The 24,083-nt window shown below is 40.8% G+C and overlaps 1 protein-coding gene across 2 annotated transcripts; it reads right to left on the bottom strand.

Moving 5' to 3' along the window:
• Positions 1-1,135: 1,135 nt before the first annotated feature.
• Positions 1,136-16,555, bottom strand: os9 (OS9 endoplasmic reticulum lectin). Of its 2 annotated transcripts, none has more exons than XM_084063598.1 (15): positions 16,396-16,555; positions 15,378-15,560; positions 13,157-13,220; positions 12,670-12,746; positions 12,351-12,449; positions 12,058-12,259; positions 11,720-11,869; positions 11,228-11,328; positions 10,472-10,526; positions 8,089-8,171; positions 7,773-7,991; positions 6,297-6,498; positions 5,670-5,837; positions 2,867-2,976; positions 1,136-2,519 (listed from the first exon to the last, which is right to left on the bottom strand). In XM_084063598.1, the coding sequence occupies exons 1-15, from the start codon at positions 16,543-16,545 to the stop codon at positions 2,382-2,384; spliced, it is 2,001 nt and encodes a 666-aa protein (XP_083919724.1). In that variant the 5' UTR covers positions 16,546-16,555; the 3' UTR covers positions 1,136-2,381. The 2 variants fall into 2 exon arrangements, with proteins under 2 accessions (XP_083919724.1, XP_083919723.1); XM_084063597.1 differs by having other exon boundaries at positions 1,137-2,519; positions 11,228-11,343.
• Between the last annotated feature and the right edge of the window lie 7,528 nt (positions 16,556-24,083).

Below are 24,083 nucleotides of genomic sequence, written 5' to 3'. Positions count from 1 at the left end.
TTTTTTGCACTACTGCTCAGTGTTGCCAGATTCTGCGAGAGAAATAAATAAGCAACCGTTGCTTTTACATTGCTTTGACGATGTAATTGTAAACGTATGTTTTCTCGTGCCAATCCAGCTCCTTTGAATTGAATTGAAATAATCAACCAGGTCTATGAAAACAAGCCCAAACGAAGCGACTAATAGTAACCTACATGCAGTGGCTATTTGAAAATAGCTGATTAACTATTTTCATGTAAAGACATTTTTTATTTTTTATTTTGAGAACCACTGGTTTAAAAAACATAAGAAACAAGCGGCAAGCCCAAAATAAGCAACCACACTTTAGAAACAAGCCCAAATATTTACAAGCAACTTACCTGAAAAACAAGTCCAGAAAACAAGTCCAGAAGTCCTGAAAAACAAGCTTATCATGATTTGTGTGCATGGGGGTCTCATCTTAAACAAGCTAAGTGCTTAATGAGCTATCCAGTTTAGTAGACCTTGTATTGTGAATTTGTACTTCCATGTACTGTCATGTACTATTCTCATGTCTTACTAAATAAAGTACATCAATCAATCAATCAATCAATCAAGTCGCTTATAATAAGCAGACATGGCAACCTGCCACTGCTCAACAAAACCTTACTTCCGGTCAGTGTATTCCGAAATAAAAGCATATTTCTTCCAAATCACCAATCACGTTTGATTTAGACAGTTAGTTTTAACATTTGATATCTAAAACATTTAATATTAATGAGATATCAATTCAATGATGGTGAAACACCTTAAGCCATCAGTCAGTCACATTCTACTTCTTTGGCCCCACACCCACTGAAGCCTTTCTTTCCTGTTTTCTGAAGTTTTCATGATTTGTTAAAAGCTTTGCTATGTGGAAAATAAAAATGAGCAAAACCAGAATTTGAGGAAATGCACAGAAATAAGTAGTCAGAGTCAGTACATACAACGATTTCCTATGGTGCATAAACCATAGGGTCCTGTAGTGTACATAACTTGTGGTGGTAGGGGTTGTGCCATAGAGCTAGAAATGGGCAGTTACAATTTTGAAACAAATGCATTCTTTAATTCAATTTAAACCAGGCTATGGTGTAAGTAATAATTAACAAACACAAACACAAATACTTTGCCCTTTCCTCTTGCGATTGTTGAACCGGATTCTAAACCAGTTTTGACAGTTAGCAAGCAAATACGACTTTATATATTTGTGCAGTATACAGTATGGATAGGTTCTAACTCACTGAGTGGACTGTGTCTCTTGAAGCTTCAGTCAGATAACCAGGCTAGATTGGTCCCAGTCTGAAACCAAAGGTTTGTATAGTGTACCAGATTGCGCTGTGACAAAATTTGAGAACCTCACTCAATAACTCAAGCCACACTAGATTTGTGGTAATATCCAACATGTCAAGTCAATTTTATATTCAAGCAAATTATTTACAGATTAATATCCATCAAACTACAATTATTCACAAACTATACAAATTCAGCCCTTGTGGTACACTTCTGAATAATCCTTAGAAAAGTTTTTGAGGAATCTTTCATTTGGTTGACTGCATTTGATTGACACTGGACATTTGCTAGTACATTTACAGCCACAGGGTAAATCTGGCATTGCGTCATCTTATCAGACAAAATAACTTTTTGCAGACTTACAGACTACACATCCTTAACTCTTGTTGCATTTTGAATCCCTTTTACCATTTTATGGAATAGAACTTAAATGAAATGATTTCCATCAGCTAATTAATGCATAAAATTGAATTTCTAAAAATGTAAAGTGCCACAGTATAAAGTGTAGAATTACTAACATAACCTACAATTGAAAAGATTTATGTGCTTACTGATGTTTTCTTTTCTATCAGCAAACAGTGCATTATCAAAAAAGCTTTACAAGAACAAAAACATGAATACATCTGTACCCCTCTTGAGTATTTGCCTTTTTAGTTTTTGATATTAAAATATCAGTATCACTTTTCCAAGGGGTAAAAGAGAAAACGGACCACCCTTTGCAACATATCACTTGTTGAGTCACATAAGATTTCCTCTGGTTGCTTCCCTGCAGAGACAGGACGTTATACGACTACGGTTACAGTGTGTTGCAACAAAAAAAAAGGACATGGTCAGCTTTCTAGCTATCCATCAATGTCATTATCCCATCGGAAAGGAAAAAGCATAACTTCATACTGCTGTTGGGCTACAGCTGGGATGTTTGTCGTGCAACAGTGGTGCCTACTGAGGCACAGACACATTTTCTGAATGTAGACACAGGATATCGTCTGTCAGGTTTAATAGCAAGCTCTGTAGGGCGGATGACACTCTCCCTGCCTACTGGTCTCCACAGGAGTTTGGTTTACCATCACAAAAAGTGAGTGACATTCAACAGCTCAGATGTCTACATCATCCGAGTCAGAGGTGCTAGATGGTGGAGGCTCCTCTTGTGACTCTCCCCACACAAACCTATAGTTATTCTCCAGTTCTTGTTGCCTCTTTTGCTCCTTGTAAACTTCTTCTGTGCCTCCGGTCTGAGGGGTAAGGAGAAACAATGAACAATGAACATTTCCTTAATTCCCAAAACAAGCAAGAGTGCCGAGTGTGTACACACAAAAGAGGACATCCTGTACTTAAACAAACAAATTGAACTGGAATTGGCCCAGTCTGTAACAAATAAATCTTCTTATATATTGAATTTGACCAAGAAATGCTTGCCGATAGACACTACATGTTTAATTACTAAGATACAATCAATCAATCAATATGCAGTAATTCATTCTAAATGTTTCTTCTAAAAATTAAAAATAAACGTCTTGGACATATGGGGGACCTTTGCCCATGTTTATTTCTAATGTTGTTAAAATGCTATCTAACTTACAAGTAGATTTATGAGCAGCTCCCTGAAGGATTTAGTATCTTCTTCAGTCAGCCATTGGTCCCCCGCCTCCTCTGCATTCTTTCGTGTTAAGATCTTCACCTCAATTTTACCTAGAAACACAATAGGAGGGGAGAGGCTAGCCAATAAGTAACACGCTACAGGAAATGACACTGAGGAAAAAGTATCACACCAAAGCAACAATCATGATGCAAAAACACATGGAAACATGAGAGCTGATGAACATGACAGACAACAGGGATGAAATACATTTTCTTGTGCATTTTGGCAGAGATAAGCTTATTATGCCTGATTTATACACTAGGTCTCACAATACGACGCAGCTTGTAGAGCAGCTATTTTTATGGATGCCACTGGCATGTAACCAAGTATAAATCACCCTTTAGGCCAGATTAATTGAATACATAGGACCACAATGGAAACAAGTCCCCAGGACCTTTTTGTGTTATCCTTTTAGGCCAAGTGTACTTCTGTGCTGTTTAAATATTTGTCTAACAAAGTATGCAATCAATCAATCAGTGCTTTGCAAATGTGGTGTGAATACATTATTCTGTCAGCCACTGCTCTGACAAAAATAAATTCATACTTTGCAGTCCCAATTCAGCAATTTGAATTTGAATGTCATACTGACAATGCATTATGCATACTATCGCATACAATAGAAATTACAGGAAATATCTGTGTGCTCATTTTGTTAATTAGAAGAAAAAAAAAAGTTTTTCACCACAATTTCAGTTTAATTTATATTCCATTGCACAACAAGAATCGTTTAGTTCTGTTCAGATCATACTAAATAGTACTACAGAGTATAAATTGTACATTAGTCGCAATTCTTCGTGTAACAATTGTGTCCCCTTTATTTGTTGTATTTTGTTACAGTACATGTGGAATTTGTCCTCTGGCTGCCATTAATACGGCAGCTGGGGAGCAGTGCTTAGTTTGCACAGGGTCCCTGTGCAAACAGAGTCGGTGACAATGTAGTCACAAGCAAGGACGAGGTCACTTATTTGGGTTGTATTTTGGATAACAAACTTAGAGGTGAAACAATGGCATTGAAAGTGCTTTCGAAAGTCAATCACAAAGAACAAGATTCTTGGGCAGGATAATTCACTTCAGTAGTCTAGGATGGCTCAGAGTAGCCTGGCATGGCCAGACTAATATCACCTGTAACTGTAACTGCTGTGCCGAGTTTCTCCCACAGGATAAAAAAGGTCCTATCTCTTTATCCTATCTTATCTCACCTCATCAAGTCGCCATTGTTCCTTTAGCATTTGGCTGTGGAGTGAAAATGGGTGATCATATAAATGATAAGTGTGTGCTCAATTTCTTGTCCAGAGTGAGGGATGCTCATGGGCACTCCACTAGGGGGAGTTCCTTTGACCTTATTCCCTTGTGAAAGAGTAGTTCACCCAAAAATGACTTATTTCATATCAATTACACACCACATGAAGCCTTGAATTCATGGAGATTTCTAACGAGGAAAAAGCCTAAGACTATAATTTGATGACCGGCGGAAAGATGCTACCGGAGACTCCGGCAGAAATGTAATTATTGGCTTAGGAATATCTCAATGAATTCCAAGGCTTCATGGGGCGTGTAATTGATAGAAAATAAGTCATTGTTTGGGTGAACTACTCCTTTAAGACAGGAATGCTCTGCCAGCAAATATGAAATCCCTGAATTCCCTACTAAAGTTTAAAACTGATCTTAAATTCATGGCTTCACTTTTATCAATTTGACTTAGATAAACTATTTCCCTGGCTGACCAGCCCCTTGATGACAGACGGCTCACTCTCTCTGTGTACCCTTGTCAAGTCTCTTGTATCACGTATACTATTTTTAACTGTTTATATATTAGTATTTATTGTTTTTTTGCACTGTTGTTTGCATGCTTGGCGATAATTGTTTTAAACAATGGAAACAACGTTCTGCTTTTTGTGATTTTACCCATTTTGGCACTTTTAATGGTGATTCTGTGTGTTTTTAAATGATGCCAATAAAAGTATTCTATTCTACTCTAGGGACACTTCCAACATAGACTGGATGAGCCAATATTCAAACCGGTGACCTTCTCATTCCCAGACGACCTCTCTATTCCCTCAGCTACAGCAGCCCAAGTGTACTGCATTCCCTGTCTCTGGTCCCCACGCCACTCTGCACTGTGGACCTGGAGAGGTGTCACTGGGAAATCAAAAAGCACGGATGTTCGCGCTATCCTCCCCAGTTCCCTTTCCCCACTGAACAGGATGTTTCACTGGTAATTTGAATGGGTTTGCTTGCATATTTCAGGTGCACACTGTGCTGACATGGTGGGAGTTTGTTCATGTATGGTTTGATTGAACCGTTTTATGGTGAAAGAATGCAACAACTGATCATGCCTAGCAAAGCATACTATGCAGGGCTGCTGTCTTTAACCTAAGCCCTATATTATGATTTGTCATATGACGGCGTTATACAGCGAAAATAGCTCCAGTTCCAGACAGAGACACACACACACACACACACACACACACACACACACACACAGCCTGTCTCATAGACAGCTAGCCACTTGCAGAGGCACGACGTAAAACTCACAACCATTTTTGCACCAGAGTTAATGTGGTTAATTATTCAGCATTATAACAGAAGAGGCATTAGTCCCCCAATAGGGCGCCCTCAAAAGCCTGAACGGACAGTCATACACTGGACAAAGATGGAAAGAGAAGTAGGAGACTGTATACTCAAAAGAGAACAGATGGAAAAGAGACGGGCTGTGTGCTTTTGGTGCACTCCCCTTTCCTACCTTCGGCCTTCAGTCCTGCCTTCTCTAGCTGCTCTTTTACCACGTCCTTTATGTGCTGCCACTGGGGGTCGCCTTCTCCCATCTCCTCAACTTTGACCTCCCCATCAGAGCTGCTGCCCGTCTTATACTTAGTAATTTTGATCTTAACATGGTCATCGTCCACTTGGTCTGGGGTGACGAAGACAAAAGGGGGACAAATAGCACAGGTCACCTCATATGCACTGCAGGGCAGCACGATGGAGGAGGTGAGAGTTAAGAATGCGTGTTCCAATGTGTTCAACTTATAACAGGTTTCAACTGTTGTGATGAATAACAAATCAAACCACTATGAAACTATCCCACAGACGCACAGAAGGCGGCGGAGGCAGAGATAACTCACTAAGTAAAGGAATTTAAAAAATGGATCTCTCTCTGGATTCTGTTCTGTTTATATGAGATTGAGCTGTGTGTATCTGTCAATTGTGGATCTAAAACAAATCGTTGCTGGATTGCTTGCTTGATATGAAATAAAGAAAATAAATGATGACAAACATCCACACGTTGATCAATATGAAGCGGTGACATCAGACACAATGGAGATGTACAGTATACATGGTGAAAGAACGTCCAGGCACGCTGCCCTTGTACCTGGCTGTTGCGGAGCCAAGCTAGGGCTTCCCCTGGTCGGGTCGCTGCCTCTCGGACCTCCCCCCATTTGCTGTTCTGGGTCTTGGACTTCTTTGTCCTCCAAGTGGTCGAGCAGTTTGTCCAGGGTGGTCTCCAGTGTCTGTGTGGCCTGAGTACGATCAAACTCTCCTTTCAGACCCTCCGTCTCCATCTCCTGCTGGGCCTAGATAGCAGAAGAGCAAACCAAAACGTAAAAGAGGTGGAAAGAGGTCAACAATGTACTTTCATAAGGATATCGATCCAATGCAAAGGTACTGTTATGATCTACATGCATCCATTTTTGTATTCTTCTTCTTAATGGTTTACATTCATATACACAACACACACATATACATGAATGGCAGCTTGTCACAAGTCCACCACAAGAAATATACCCGAGTCTTATAGAAGTACTTGAGACTAAAACATTTTCCTGTTTTATAACCATTACTGTTATTATATTTGTGAGATAAGGTTTTTATTTATGAAAATGCACATTTTCTAATTTAGTATCCAAGTATCCTATATCATTGGTTCTCAAAGTGGGGTCCGGGGACCCCCAGGGGTACTTGAGGGGGTTCTAGGGGGTACCCAGCAAAATGTGTTAATATAGCATCACAATAATTATGACCTTTTATACTTTGGTATTCAAAAATAGCAGATCTACAAGCTCATAGCGCGTCACCGAGTGCCGCGCTATGAGCTTGTAGATCTGCTATTTTTGAAAAATCGTGAAAACTTGTGCAAACCTTTGAATATATATATTTTTAAGCGAACACTTGTTGCTCAAATCTTTGCTTCTGGGGGTCCCTGGAACAAAATATTTGAGATGGGGGTCCGCGGCCAGATACATATCATTTTGGGGGTCCTTGACATGAAAAAGTTTGAGAACCACTGTCCTATATCATAGCTACATGTCTAACATTTGTAACAAACCAAACAGTTTGAAAATCGGTTGAGAATTCAGTGACTTATAAGAGTTGTAATTGTGGAGAGAGCTCCTGCTTCCATGCCCCATGTATAATAATAATAATGTTGTCCCCACTCCTTGGGGTGTTTTTGTCACTGTATATTTGCACATACGTGGAATTTGTCCCATCATTTTACCCATCCTAGGAGCAGTGAGCAGCCGTTGGTGAGTAGCGCTCGGGGAGCAGTTAGGAGTTAAGTGTCTTGCTCAGTTTGACACTTCAACACATTGTAGACTTGCGATTGGGGACATTAAAGGAAACGATATGGGTCAGCAAATTCATTAGGGGTAATTCTCCAGGAAGCATGAAGGTGCACACCAAATTCCATAGCAATCCAGGCTATATTTTTTAAGATATTTTGCTTACCAATATTACATCTGTACATTGTACATCTGACTGACCGACGGAAAGAGGCACCCTGATAGCAGGGCTAAAAACAGCTAATACAACAGAATTTCATGCTAACAGGGAGTTTTTGGTATGACACCTCATTGATGATGTTGTCAAACTCCTTCTGCATTTCCTCCTTTATTTCCTCAATTTTAGCAGAGGGCACTGAGATGTCAGCCATTTCTTCCTCAAACTCTTGTAGCAAGCGTTCATCTTCATCCTTCTCTTCCTCACTGTGCTTGTCCTTTATCCCATCAGCCTTTAGCCCATCAGCCTTTTGCCTTTCTCCTTCACTTTTAGCTTGGTTTTGTGTTTTCTAAAACAAAAAGACAAACAAAATATATCATTTAGAAATTACTTTGTCAAAGTGAAATAAATCAGAGGAACTATAATCGCTTAAAAAAAAACTTTACCTTTCTGTTGCTTTCTTTGAGGTGTTGGACGAATTTCATCAGGTCCGCTGGGTCCGTGATGATTTTAAAATTGAACTTTTCAACTAAAAGAAGAGACAGACAAGGGAGAGAAAATGACAGCAAATACAGTATATAAAGTCATGAATCTGAAACTGAACAAGACTAGGAAACCTAGTTGGCAAACTACAGGTTGAGGGGAACAGTGGCTGTCAGAAAGGGAAACCTGTGATTTAAAGACTTTCTGTCCATGAATGGTGTTGGAACTTTTTCTAACAGATGGTTTGACATACAGTAAGATGTTTCTGAAGATACTATAAATGCATTACTTTGGAGTTTGCACCCATCCAGACGTTTAATATTTGTGTCTTTTAAAACATAAATTTGGTTTTCACTCCAAGTGTCATTTGCCAGTAGCACATCTCCCTGCCACAGCTAAGCTTGTAACTTCATGAAACCAAAACCAATGTTTTTTGTAGGAATCATTTTCTCTTCCTCTAAAAGCAGAGCAACTGCGGAAACTCATTTTCGGTTTTGATTCTATGAAAGTTCCACGGGTACATAGCGGGTTTAGCGACGTTTTCAGCCTGGCCATTTGTTAAGCGGCTGAATATGTACTGTAATGACAATGACAGTGTGAAAGAATAGCTGACGATAAAACACCTAGTAGCATCCTCTGTCCCCCGCCCCCACCCTAGCCTGGTAAACCCTCCCTCCGGAAATCTCATTTCCATTCGATTTCAGGAAGGAGTCTGGCATGAACGCCCATTCTGCAATATTGGGGAGTTTCCAGCGAAATCAGGACCTAACCGCGCCTATCAGCGTCGTCGCTCATCGTTCTGTGATTGACAGCTTACGTTGGCCAATCAGGTGGCGAGTTCGAGTGAGCCCGAATGAAGCCGAGTGCAGCCTGAGAGCCGCCGACAAATGACGAACGGCAGCCATTGTTGTTTGTGCGAGTGCCTTCACTTCTTAGTTTCGTTCTTAAAACGGTCTCAAACTTCTTTTTTGAGGCACGGAATTTACTATTAACATATCGTTTGGATAGAATTTAGTTGTTTAACTTCATATATGTGGTCAATTAATCATGACAGAGCCTATTTAAAAATATAAATTTAGAGAACCGGCAGGGGCGGGGAGTGACACGCATGTATCCCAATAAGGCAACCTATTTTCGGCATGGCCGTCCCAGAAGTCCCGTTGCGTCACATAGTCTGGAGCTCGTCAAAATCAACTGCTGATTGGCTGAAGGGGAAAACGATCATTGGTTGAAGGGGTTGTCAGTCAACGGTATTACTCCCGCCCAACTCCAGCCCACAGCCAATATTGCAGAATGAGCAATCATGCCAGACTCCTTCCTGAAATCGAATGGAAATGAGATTTCCGGAGGGAGGGTTTACCAGGCTACCCCCACCCCTCCTTTCTCCGTAAATATACCTTTGAATGTACTACCTATAATGTTAACAAACTTGATAATAAAGTAATCAATAAATCAATCAATGTGATTACTTCCTGCCTATGCACATACTATAACGTTATTTCACATGAACATACATCTAAATGTTATTCCATAACAAAGAATGCTGTACCTCATGGGCAAATGTTACAAAAAGGAGCTAGTAAAACATAACAGTCAATCAATACTGCCGCTACCTGTTGTTTTATAAGCTATGAACCTTAAATCTGTAATATGTAAGGTTTTTGTGTGTGAATAAATTCATTAATTAATACAATATAACTTGTTGGGGTGGTTGTATTTTATCTCTGCTCTTCTATTGAGACATTTAGATCCTGTGTCTAGGTTAGACATGACCTTTGACACAATCCTGTTTCTGGTTTGACACAATTTCTCCCCCAGGCAAGCAGGCAGTTACTATTAGCTCAGTGGTAAAAAGATAATCCAGTACAGTAGACACGGTTTCAAATCCGGGGTAGAACAGGAAAGTTAAATAGTGCAGCTTTAATGTCAACCAAACATAACAATAACCAGGGACGGATTATGGCTTGGGCAAAGTGTGCACGTGCACAGGGCCCTGAGCCAATGGGGGGCCTTGGATTTAATAGGCTTTTAAAAAATATATATATAATATATATAATATATATATATATATATACCCTAACCCTAACACCGAAATAAAGTAACCAAAAAACGCCCCAAAACGCCCAATATAACCGCAATAACCGCAAAAAAATCCGCGCGCGCGGGGGGGGGGGGGGGGGGGGGGGAGTCCGTTGCGATTTTGTGCACAGGGCCCATTTCCACTTTAATCCGTCTATGACAATAACACACACACCATATGGTAAATGGTTCAACTCTCATCTCTCCAAATCCTCACTGCCAGGTGATCTATATGTTGTCTAAAAGGTGCTGATAAAAATGCATTACCTTCATCTATAACTTCGTTGTCTGCAAGTGAATTATCATCGTCATCTTTTGTTGCCTGTGAAATCAAAATATTGTTAAGTCTTATTATGAAATAGCTCAAATCTACACTATACAATACACGTGAGATTTGAGATAGTAAGACAGTAATGTTGTCTCATCATGGAACAAAGATCTATTCTAAACCCTGTCAAACCAAAACAACTCAGTTATTCATACAATCTTCGTTAAAGTTTTGACATGAGGTCTGTAATGTGTATACAAACCCATCTCTCTATACCTACAAAATAAATATACAGTACGACTCTAAACACTTTATGGAAATGGTCTCAATTAACAGAATTGTGTGAATACTTTGAGTTCCAATTCCATGAGAAATACTGATATTATACAGAATATTATACTACACTAGCAATTATAGTGTACCATTGTGGTAGATAAACAGGAAGTTTTAAGTTGTTGCCTGACATATTTTCCAGGTTATATGGGTACAGTCAGTTTGTGGTTTCCTAGGGGTTGATACTACTATTTAATACATCTTGTATGGGACAATTATAAACCAATCAGAATGCATAAATTCACCCTACCATTAATTGTAAATAGAACTGCTAAGTGCACCTTTGTTGTGTTGTTTGCGTTAATATACTGTATACTGTGTGAGCAACCAAGGACAACAGGAATAACATTTAAATGGGCATTCTCCCTCTAAGGAAAACCATAAAATAAAACAAAACAATAAAACAAAGTTAAATTCTGTACCGGAATCCCTTGTTGTTTAACAGTTGATTTTGATCCATCAGGCCTGGTAACTCCATCCCAAAAGTCAGAATCCTCAGTGTCGTCTGAGCCTGCATCCTCATCTGTAACAGTAGCATCTGTTTCAACAGAAACCCAGAAACCGCAATCATCTCAGATGCAATTATCAGTACGTCTCTGTACAACAGAGACAATGCAAATTGGGTGCCAACGCGGAAATTGTAAATCGAGCTTGTCTATGTGATTCTTTGTTAGGTCATTAGCCTCTTTAAACTCATAAAGAACCAATTTACAAGCTCATGTCGTGACTCGTGACACATTGTGAAAATAGCCATCACATCGCGATGCGTTGTCAGCTTGTAGATCAGCTACTTTTGCAAAAGAAAAAGTCACATTTACTTGTCACAAATTTGAATTTCTATAGTTTTTATTTTGCCTGTAATAACATGTCCAAAATAGGGACGCCAAGTTGAAAGCATTTTTTTTTTAAAGCACCTTTTTTGTCCGACGCCATGAGGTCTGGATCATCAATTGGTGTAGACCACTCCTCTTCTGTTGCACCGTCTGCCCCTTCATTACCAGCCAACATCTCATCTAGACTTTTCAATTCCTCTGAGATCTGCTCTACTTTACGTTTAGTGTCCGCTGGGAATACAGTAGAGAGAGAAAGAGAGAAAAGGAAGAGGATAATTTAAGCAGAAAATTTAAGAACAAAATAAATAAAGACAATTTCCAGTAGGTTTCCAAAAATAGACAACCTAAAAAGATTTCAGCACCAGACAACGCAAACCTCCTCCCAGCTCCCACACACACTAAATTTCCTGCTAACTCACAGACTTGAGCCTTGACGTAGTCCATGTACTGCTGGGCACTAAGAGCAGGCTGGCACACAATACTCTGGGGCTTGGCGGTGGAGGGCGGCCGCAGGAAGGGGTGCTGACAGGTGCGGCCTGTGTGGACTGTCAGCACATAGTGGCAAGACTGCGGCTCATCCACTCGGGCGATGTAGTCACTGGAGCCTTCTTCGCACACAAACTGAAAAATGTAACGTCGAAAAGGTCAAGTTGTCTGGGTGTAGGCAACAGAAATGCTATTTGAAGCTAAATTAGGAGTTCAACTCACGCACCCTGACTTCAGTCTCCCTGGGAGTTCCATTCAGGTCGCACTTTGAGCCATTTACATAACTCTGACTGTGGTAGCGCTTCAGTCTGTGCTGCTTGGAGGCCTGAACAGGGAGAGGCTACGATTAATTTGTTACATAAATTGATTGGTGGCAATATCCTGTGTAATATACTGCCTCAGACGAAGGAACAAATCAAATACTTTTCATTACATTAATAGATTTATAGACCACCAAGGTCACCATTACAGCTGGTAAGATTCATGAAGCAGACCTGGTTCTCTGCAATAGTCATGGTGGGTTTTTAATAAATTAATACATTTACCTTAGCAGTTTCATTGCTCCAGTCAAATTCAGATGCATAATAGCCAAGGAAGAGAACATCCCCTTTGATGTCTGTGTCTGTTGAAAGAACGAGAGTATCCCTTAAGTGTTGTTTATAGACAGGCGATTTATGCAATGAGCAGGTTTGGTTTGATGACATTGGTAAACACATTTAGCTTAAGTGATCACTGTTGTCATGACAATTCTAGAATGCCTCCTCTGATCTGCATCTGTTCGCGCGCTCTTTTCCTTCACAGCAGAAGAGCTGCCGAATGTCCAGTAACAGATAAAACCGGACATACATTGTCTGAGTGTCAACGTCAATATGTGAGGCTCGACAGTGGACAACAATGTTATAATGTTATTGTCGGTTATATTGTTGTGATTTCCATTGGGTGAACATAGTCACAGAACTGCGGACTATAAACAGCCCAATATGCTTATCTAATAAAAAATTTAAAAAGATTATTACTAGTATGATAACTCACCCTCAAGGTGGTACTGTCTGATGTGCTGTCCGTGACAGAACTCGTATGTCCACCAGTCCTTGGTCTGCAGAAAGTACAGATTAAAATTTTAAATGTTTTCCTTTCCTTCAGGTTATTGTACAACAAACGGTATTTAAATGAAATTCCTGCTTCTCAAAAGAGCTTTTAGGATTTACACAATGGCTGCTTACCTAAGCCCCCAGGGTCTCAATGAGGTAATTTTGAGTAATTTACTCAAATCCAGTCAGGTGCTCTATCTATCTGTACGGCTCAAATAGAGGCGTTTTGTCTTTGTGATTTTGAGCATGGTTGTTCAAACCATGTCAACACTGTGTCAATAAATCTGGCATAAGGGAGCACTTTGCAGACTATTTTCTAACCTTATTCAAAGAATTCTACACAGCTCAACACATTAACATTCAACATAGCTATAACTAAGTAAAAGATTCATGTGTGAATGTTTATCATTTTGTAATAGTGTGTCAGCTGTCCTTTAAAGCTGCGCTATGTAACTTCCCTGTTCTACCCTGGATTTGAACCTGTGTCTCCTGCGCAAGTGCTGGCGGGGGAGGGGGGAGTTGAATTTTGACTTTCAGGTCGAAATCCATGTCAAACCAGAAACAGGGCATGTCAAAAGTAGTGTCCAACCTAGACACATATTGTATTCACTAAAACAAATGAACTTGATCCTGTATGTATGCAGGTGGTAACATTCCTCAGAAATGATATTCGAATATTGGTCTTAAAAATTGGCTAATATTCAAATATATTCAAATATTAGTATTATTAATATTATCATTATTATACTTTTTTTTTCTTCTTTAAATAAAAAAAATGTTATATTTATTTGACAGGGACAATACAAAAAAAAAGGTATGAAGTGCTCGGATCCAATAAAAAATATATTTGTTTGTTTTTATAACTTAATACATTGTTTTTTGTATTGTCCCTGTCAAATAAACATTCAATATTTCAAACATAATTTTTTTTCCCCCATATTCGAATAATATTCGAATATCGAATATCAATTTACCAGCCCTATTACGCACTGTACAACATCTAGAGCAGTGTTTACCAAACAGTGGGTCGGGTCCCATTTGTGGGTGGCATATCCAATTTCATTTCCACATTTTTCATAAATTAATAAAAACATATTACATAAGAATTTCCTTAAATTAAAAATAAGTAGTGAAAATAGCAGATAACATAATGGCTATTTTCACTAGATTTGGTCCCAGGAAGACATCATATTTCTTTTTTGGGTCTCAAGCTAAAACTTTTGGGAACCACCGACCTAGAGGATCAGACCCTTCCTCACCAAGGAGTCTGCCCATCTCCTTATCCATATTTCAGTCATCTCCAGGCTTGATTATTGAAACTCTCTCCTGAGTCCTGACTAGTCAGCAGGCATGCTTACTCAATCGCCTCGCTGCAGCACGCCTCGTCTTCAACCTCTGTACATTTTCACGATCCCCCCTTTTGTCGTCCCTTCACTGGCTTCCGGTTGCTGCCCACATCAAATTCAAAACACTGGAGATGACTTATGGTAATGAAGGGCATGGCACCCCTTTACCTTGAGGACATCTTACACCCCTTCCCACTCACTTAGATCAGCTAACACAGGACCTCTGTACTTCCCTACAACAACCCTGAACAACATTCCAAGCTTCCTCCTGGCTCCCAAGCTGTGGAATGACCTCCACCTGACTGCAGATTCACTGAAAATTGTCTGCCGCAATCTGAAAACTCACCTCTTCAGACTCCCACTCACCCCGCAGCACTACCTTGTATCACTTCTTATTATTATTCTATTTTTGGCCTTCTTGTTGCCTATTTTGGGCTAGGTGATTACAAAGACATTCTGAAGGACTTTGCATGCAGAAAGTCAAAGAAGATGGCTGTATTAAGATAGTTTCAGATAGCTGTGCAACAACTGATAGTTGTTTTTAGACAGATTTAGACAGGTTCGATGTTTACCTGGTATCCTAGTTACTTTGTAGCACTTAATCCTTTTCTTTGCACACAATTTACCTTTCACCCTGTCGCTGTTGACTAGGATGCATGCCATCTTGCACTTTGTTAAGTCACTCTGGATATAAGTGTCTGCTAAATTGTAATTGTAATAAAATGAGCTACAAAGACATTTCTGTATTTCAAAAGGGATCTAACATTATAGCGGTAAACATGATGATGTCTATATGTATGGAAATGGAGCACCAACCTTCACCAAGCAGGCAGCATTATGCATGGGACTGAGAAGTTCTGGGATGCCGGGTCCAGTGTAACTGTGCGGGTCCCCTTCAGATGCTGGGTCTTGGTGAAATCTGACAGCTTGGGCTGGAAGTCGACACTCATACAGCTGCTTGTACTTGTTAGAAACCATCACAACCTCCTCAGTCTTGGCCTGCAACACAACTCTTGCTTGTGAACCTTCATATAAGACATATCCCACAAGCATTGCTATCAGCAGTGGTGTAAAGTAACTAAGTACATGTACTCAAGTACTGTACTTAGGTAACATTTTGAGGTATTTTTACTTTACTGGAGTATTTCAAACTTTTACTTCTACTCCACTACATCTCGAAGGCAAATGTTGTACTTTTACTCCACTACAATTATTTGAAAACTTTTAGTTATACATTTTGGCCAGTTGAAAAAATCCGAACGCATTGTGAGCTTGTAGATCTGCTATTTTCAAAAGATGTGTGTACATTTGAAAACGTGTGAAATGGAACAGTCTGTATAATGAGTACTTTCTACTTTGGTACATTAACTACATTTTGATACCAATACTTTTGTACTTTTACTCAAGTACATTTTAAATTCTGGACTTTTACTTGCAACAGATTATTTCTACAGTGCAGTATTGATATTTTTACTTAATAAATAAATGTACTTGTATAAAAAAGTAGTACTTTTTACACCACCTAACTAACAAGTCATTTATGCAGCTGATTCATTTAAAAGTGCAAAGTAAAACGAAGATACATACAACTGCATATATACAGACAGTTGAAAGCAAGCATGTGACAGCTGTCGCAAGTGACTTGCCTCGCATCAGCAGTGCTGATTGCATTGATTGGAACCTTTTAACTCTATGATTAGAACCAATACCAATCTTTAGCCAGCATCGTCCGTCCGTCAGCTTAATAATGTAAACGACGAGCTCATGTTAGCATATGTTATTTACAAACGATAGCTGTATTAGCTACCGTTTGTCAGCTATACCACCCACTCACCTGCCCCAAAATGACGGGATCTGGAAGGATTTCGATGCCATATTTCATTTCATTGAGTTCCTCTAGATTTAAGAAGGCTGGGACGCAGACGGGGGATATTAACAAGAAAACGTACAGTCTCTTTAGCCACCTAATGAAGGGAGCAGCCATGATTCTTTCACAGCCCCATCATCTGACTGACAGGCAGGATAAAAACACAAGCCCTGACATGGTGGACGCGGATTGGACGAGACGAGCAGTGAGGTGCGCTCATAGGCTGATACACGTGTCAATCAATTTACATATAGTTTTCTGCAGCACCGGTGGAAAGCTTGGTTTTGCTATGATCACCGTTGCCAGATATTGTGAGAGAAACAAGCAACCAGGTCTAGTAAAACAAGCCCAAAAGAGGCAACAGTTACTAACCACTTTAGCCCATTCTATACATAGCCTATTTGAAAATTGCCGATCTACAAGCGACGCGTTGTAAGCTTGTTGATCTGCTATTTAAAAAAAACTCTTGAAATAAAATATTTGTAATAATTATTAAACATGTTAACAACACAAATGCTCCCTGGCATTTAGGGACATATTTGAGAACCACTGGTTTAAAAAATGATAAAAAACATTTGGAAGCAAGCCTAAATAAGTAACTAGTCTACACTTTAGAAACAAGCCCAAAGCACCGCAACCACCATTTTTTAGAAGCAACTTAACAGAAAAAAGAAGCCCAAAGTCGCTTATAATAAGCCAACATGGCAACACTAATCTGGTACATTGCACTTACATGAACGCACCGTTTCCGTATCCGTTCTAGACCCAGACCGGATGCGCATTGACCTCAGTCTGCTGAGCTGAGCCCCGCCCCGCATGTCTCATAAGGTTGTTGTGGCACACATGCTTCTACACACGATGTGCTCTTCCATTGGCCTAAATGTATGAGGCGTGGCAACAGCCAGTTTGACCAAATCATATTAGTGGAGCAAGTCAGTTCAGTGGAGGTGCATTATTTGGTAATAACATAGTTTTCTGAAACGTACCAGGTCTACCATCAAGTTAAATGTAGCCATACATGAAATTTGGTTTATCATTTCTGTTTTTATGAAAGTGGGCAAAAAACTGAAGGTCAGCTTCTCAGGTACATTCATTGTATCTTATCTCTGTGTGTGTGTGTGTGTGTGTGTGTGTGTGTGTGTGTGTGTGTGTGTGTGTGTGTGTGTGTGTGTGTGTGTGTGTCCAGAACTGACCTCACAAATAGACTGATAAATGCCAGATATGTGCACACTGCCAGTAGACCAAGAAAGTATTTTAAAAGGCCTAAAACTCTTAAAAGGTAGGTTGAATGCCAAATACAATTGGTTTTCAATGTTTCCGTTTAGCAAGAAATGCCAAAAATCATGAATGCAGCGTCCGAGTGGTGTGAAACTGTGCATGAAGTACCACCAGCCCGAATTTTCAAATAGGCCTTATGGTGGCCTATAACAGCCCACTTCCCGCTTTTAATTGGCATATAACTTTTGAACTGTATCGTACAATCATTTCCCCCTGGATTCCTTGGATCACATGACGCAACTCCATTGCCCATTTGTACCTGAGTAGATTCTCCATGATTTTGTACACATTTCTTGCTACACATCGGTACTCTGGAGTCATGGGATGAAGATATATAGTCAGATATTTCATATTCCATTCCAATTGGCTACGATTGACTTCCAAAGTCTGTGCGCCGGGCCCATTTAGAAAAACATTTGCACAAATCATGAACAGGTTCGATCTTAATCACACATTGAGGGGCCTTTAAACAATCCACCCGTAGAGGTCCCCACAAAAGCTACAAGTCACTGTTTGTTGCAGAAACAGTGATTTGTAGCACCAAATTAGGTACAAATGATCTCCATATTGTTTGCCTGTAATTAGAAAAACACCCAATCCTCCCCAAATTGGAATCACATGTTGAGGAGCCTCTATAGAGCGCACCTCCAAAAGAGATTTCACTTCTGTTGCACCGCCTGTCGTACAAAGTCTATTTCTCCCCCAGCTTCCTTGTGGCCTGACGGCTGCACCGCACAACTGACACAGCCCTAGGTAGTCAACCCGGTCTGGCGGAGATTTGCAATCTAAGGAGCTCACGTTTAGTTAATTTTGAATTAAAAAATACATAAAAAAAAGGTTGGAATTCAATTACATGCTGAGGGGCCTCTATAGTGTGTACCTCCTTTCACTTCAGACCATAGGGGTGGCACATCTTTACAAGTAAATGCAGGGAATCTCTGTACGTCTGTAATCCACGTATCTCAATTCGGCACACACGTCGCAGACGACCCGAGGGAGTGCAGTGCCCGGCGCCGAGTCGGTCAGATAGACAGATGTCCAGAACAGCCTCAAAAGGCCCTGGCCGTGGTCCAGATGAGCCAATTGATTGCCATGGCAACCCCAACCTAAGGTTTATTTGGCTAATTCCCCACAGCTGTCAAATTCCCCGCACCTGCCATTTCCTTAGTTAGTCAGTCCACTTTCCTCAGTCAGTGTGCAGTCTTCAGACATTCTCCACACATTCTCCACAGACGTTAACCACTCACTGCACAAGGACTTTCCAGAACCGCCGATCCCCTCGATATGCTCATATATGCATACTGTAGCCATATATGGCCATATATTGATAACATCAAGAATCTTCATATATGGGCATAAAAGGTATTAGGACAGACAGATATAGAGATATCCATATATGGGCATGAAAGGGACAGACAGACAGACAGGTCTGTTGGGTATAATGGGTATTGCGTAACAGGGTGGGGCATGCATTCCATATTTTTCATCGTTCCCGAGTAGGCCGGTGCCCGTTCTAGTAATGTAATGTGTAGTAAAAGGTGAGGTGAGCCATTTCCGGACAGGACACAGCAGCTTCAGCAATCCTCCATGGTCCTGGGGCCTTGGCTGCAACCTATGACATATGGACCATTCACACTGGACACGGTGCAACTTGCTGTGGTCAATTCGGAAACGCGTGTTTGGGAAAGTATTCAAATTGATGTGGCTTAATATACTTATACTATTGTTATTAATTAAGTTATGATTGTGCAAAAGTTATAGTCATGTGAGTTAAATAGCCGATTGCAGGCCTGTGCAGTGGTGTATTGGGGATTTATTTAAATTAAAACAGTGAAATTAAAAGAGGTTAGAAAAAACTGTCAAAAGGAGATCAGTTAAAGGCATAGAAGTGGGGTTTTAGCTGCCTCTTAAAGCCATGAGGTTGCCTGCATGTCTGATATGTAGGGGGAGTAAGTTCCAAATCCTCTGCGCATAGCTACCAAATGCAGCATCACCATGTCTCTTCTTGCCATTTGTCGATGGCTCCGTCAGCAGTCCAGCACCAAGTAAACTGAGGGGGCGGCCTGGGACATATACTTCAACTGGCAATCCGATAAATAAGAAGGTGCTAGAGTCCCTGGTGCTAGACCATTCAAGACTTTAAAAACAAGTAAAAGAACTTTAAAATCTTTCCTAAACTTCACAGGGATCGATGCAGTGCAAGGACGCAAGTACAGGCAGGGGTAATGTGGTCCCTTTTCCTGGTGTTGGTTAGGATTCTGGCTGCTGCATTTTGAGTAAGTTGCAGCCGCTCAATCGTTTAATTAGGCAAGCCTGTGTAAAGTGCGTTACAATAATCTAATTGTGATATTACAAAGAAATTAGTCTGTTTATTAGCATCCTCTAGCTCTTGGAGAGCAAGGGTCTTACTCTTGCAATGTTTCTCAGATAGTAAAAGGCTATTTTTGCTTCTGTGCTTTCCAAAATTAAGGTCAGGGTCAAGGATAACACCCATGTTTTCACAGTTGGTTTTACCTGTGATGTCAAATTTCTGAGTTTACTCATTATTACAAGCCTTTGAGCGTCTGTGCCAATGATAAGGATTTCAGTTTTATCTTGGGTTAATTTGAGATAATTGCTGTATATACACAATGCTGGAAAGGCAGTTTATCAGAGGATGACGTGAGTCACTGCTGTCTGGATCTACAGATAGATACAGCTAGGTATCATCAGCGTAGCTATGGAAATGGGTCCCATGGTTACGGATAATTTCTCCAAGTGGGAGCAGGTAAAGGGAGAACAACAATGGACCAAGGATCGAGGCCTGGGGGACACCAAATTGGGAACTTTGCTTCTCTGAGACATAATCCCTGAGGTAGGCGCGGAACCAGATCAGTGTGGGTCCTGAGAGACCAATCCGGGGTTCAAATCTATTCAGGAGTATTCCATGATCGATAGTATCGAACGCAGTGCTCAAGTCAAGGAGAACAAGGAAACAGAAACATTAGGAAATATACATTTTATTTTACCTTAATGTGTGATTAATTTCACTTAGGTATACGGTTGTATAAATAGTAGGAAACATGTTGCCGAGCTGAGCATTCACTGTCACTGCTGGTGTACTGTAGGTCTAGGAGGCGCTGCAGTAGCAGAACTGAAGTTAGTTTTGAACAAGTATCTTTCTGGTAGCTGAGGCATTCTTGTTCCTTGCAAATAGGATACTGGTAGCAACAGTACTGTAGCCAAAATGCTGTGTTGCTTATATACCGTGTATGTGAGATGTGAGGACACATTTGCACACTCACCTGTAAACCTGTTATGCAAAGTAACCATTTGGCTACTTGGCTTGTGAAAAGAGGGGAAGGGATGTGGGCACGTGCACGCGTGCCGTGCGCACATCCATGCATGTGCGTGAGTGTGATCCTGCCACTGGACGCATGAAGCGACCAGTGCACCCCTGGCCTACTGCATCAGCACTTATTCTGTCTCCCTTTTGCGCATTTCACTATCTATAAAACCAACAAAATCTAGTGTAAAACGTTTGTTTGTTTGTTTGTTTGTTTGATTTGGCCCAAAAACAAACAAACAAACCTTTTGTACACTCGAGGGAGGTGGATTTTGTTGGTTTTATAGATCGTCCCAAAAATGTGGGTGAAATTCTTTCTAAATATCTGTGTTTTCATTCAGGTTTTTTATGCACAAATAAATAATTTACTTAAAAAACAAATGAATGGAAACCCAACTGCCTTATCATTGCCATTGTGAATGGCCTATAATAGCCCTGGATGACGGGGATTTGCGCTCCACTGAGCACACCTTTTAGTGTTGTTGGCTACAGACAAATGACATGAAATTGGGAACAGACAGACGACCCCTCCCCAAATATCCTACATGAAACACACACCTCACGCGTACGAACTGATAGCGTTGTCATAGTTTTCAATTTATCATCATCACCCACCTTACACACGCGCAAGCGCGCTTCCAGTGTACATGCGTACATAATGTATACGTTCATACATAGCCTACAGGGCGGCCATAGCTGAGTGGTTTTGAGCCCGCCTGGCCTGGGGGGCCAAAGCCCCTGGTTGTCCCAGGTACAATTCCAGGCCAGGCCAGCAATGTGTTGATGTGTGTCCCTCCCTGAGCAAGACTCTTAACCCCTAATTGCTCCCTGAGTGTCATAGAATGGCTGCTCACTGCTCCTATAGTTGTTATGGGATGGGTAAATGCAGAAGACGAATTTCACATATATACATATATAGTGATACAGTGACAAAAAACACCCCAAGACAAGGAGTGGGGACTATTCTATTCTATACATGCACGCACGACCTATGTCTGTGTGTTTGGGAATGGCAGCGTCATCATAGTGTGTGTGATATGATTGAGTCTGGTCTGGTGGAATGTCAATGCATCTGCATCATGCAAGCCTCTCACGATGATTCGACGCAGAAGCTACATGATGCTGCGAGCCAATGACCGCAGGAAGCACGGGTCCTGATGAGGTGCGCGATGCTCTCACACACACACACACACACACACACACACACACACACACACACACACACACACACACACACACAGCGGCTGCAGGGCTGCATGTATGGAGCCGTTGGAGCTCTCTCCCTCTCAGTGATCATCATGATGTGCGGCTGTTGATTTGTTCAGTTTGCTGCTAAATCTGATTCCCGGAGAGCGACCTCATTAGGAGACGGTAGGTGAATTATGTTTGATGCGTCTTTCATTTGAGGTGAGTCGCTGCCTGTTAAGAACATCAGATATGTCCGTAATAGGCCTATATTCTATTCTATGTGTTTTAGCGTCATTTGGCTACTCTATTTCAGGCAATTCTTCATCGGAGCGTTTGAGATTTTTTTCGACTATTAGCTTAATTGATCATAAGCTGCTGGTTAAAACAAAATTGATGATCGAGTGTTGTTCAATTCCTAATTGGTTTAGCCATTGTTTTTTGGGGGGCATTATTTGTCTGCAATCTTATGCACATCAGTGCACCACCCGGCTTATGTAGGCCTGTCTCATCACGGGCGAGAATGAATCATAATAATAAATGTGCTTCTAGACAGATCGCTGCATTGGATTCCATTACATTGTCACTGTATGTTTTTAGAGTGATGGTAGCTAAATGACCTAGCAACTGCGGCTCTTTGACTGTCCCAGAATGGACAGATCTGGAGGCTGTGAAATCATCACGCACTTTGGGTTTGGGAGGGACTCGCCGGGCGTTGCATTGCATGCCTTCATCTTCATCACTTCTTCACCTCATAGCCATGTCTAGGTGGGTCCTGTTTAGCACTGATGATCTGAGTTCAGAGAAGATCATTATTTCTAGCATCCCACCAGGTCAGGTCTGCAGAGGGAATCAAAAATAAACTACCACACCATGTCTGCACCTCATTGTCGTTATACATGCTAGCACTGTTTCTCAAACAGTGGGTCGGGACCCATGTTTGGGTCGCGGACACATCTTTATGGGCCACGAGAAAATATACCTTTAATTAATCCCAAAATCTTTCATGAATTCAATGATTTTTCTAAAGAATTTCATGAATATTTTAAAATCCATAAATTAGAAAACAGATGTTGTAGTTAAAATAGTCTACAATCTACAAGCTCACAAAGCGTCGCGATGTGATGTTGTTTGTTTGTTTGTTTGATTGATTGATTGAATACTTTATTAAAAGCAAAGGAACGTACAGTTCAATGCAAGGTCTGCTTAGAGGATTTTAAACCCAAGGAGGTTTCCATTTGGGTCCTGCACTCAATTCATCGAAACATTTAATGACAGACAAATATAGGCCTACTATGCAAAACATAATCTAAACAGTTTTCTTTGGGGGGGGGGTTAGGCTTTGACTTTTACAGGGTCCAGTTTCGAATTGCAGCCACCTGTAAGTGCTCTTTTAGATCAGTTTTGAAAGAAGATAGGGATTTACACTCCTTTATGACTGTTGCTAGGGCGTTCCACATTTTTATGGCATAGCAGGAGAGCGAATTTAACCCCTTATTGTTAGAGCCAAATCTGGGTTGAACGTGAGTAGTGAAGCTCCCTCTGGTGTTGACGTGTTGTGATTGTGGACTTCATTGACTTTTGTGAAGTACTTTGCCAGGTACATGGGTGTCTTTGTGGTGTATCTTGTAGACCAGGTCCATTGCGAGTTGCTGTACTCTGTCCTCTACCCTGAGCCTGAGCCATCCCACCCTAGCAAAGTGAGCAGGGGTTAAATGATTTGTAGATGTAAGGTCAAGAAGTAGCCTTACCAGTTTGTTTTGGGATGTCTGGAGCCTTGTTTTTAAGGCCTTTGTGAGCTTTTAGATCTGCTATTTTCACTATTGTGAGCTTGCAGATATGCTATTTTCACTAATTTGGGTCCTGG

The sequence above is a fragment of the Gymnoscopelus microlampas genome (genome assembly GCF_963454915.1).
Source record: "Gymnoscopelus microlampas genome assembly, chromosome: 7".
In the NCBI taxonomy this organism is placed as follows: Eukaryota; Metazoa; Chordata; class Actinopteri; order Myctophiformes; family Myctophidae; genus Gymnoscopelus; species Gymnoscopelus microlampas.
The sequence above is the reverse complement of the archived record's forward strand: the minus strand, read 5'-3'. Positions and strand labels throughout refer to the sequence as shown.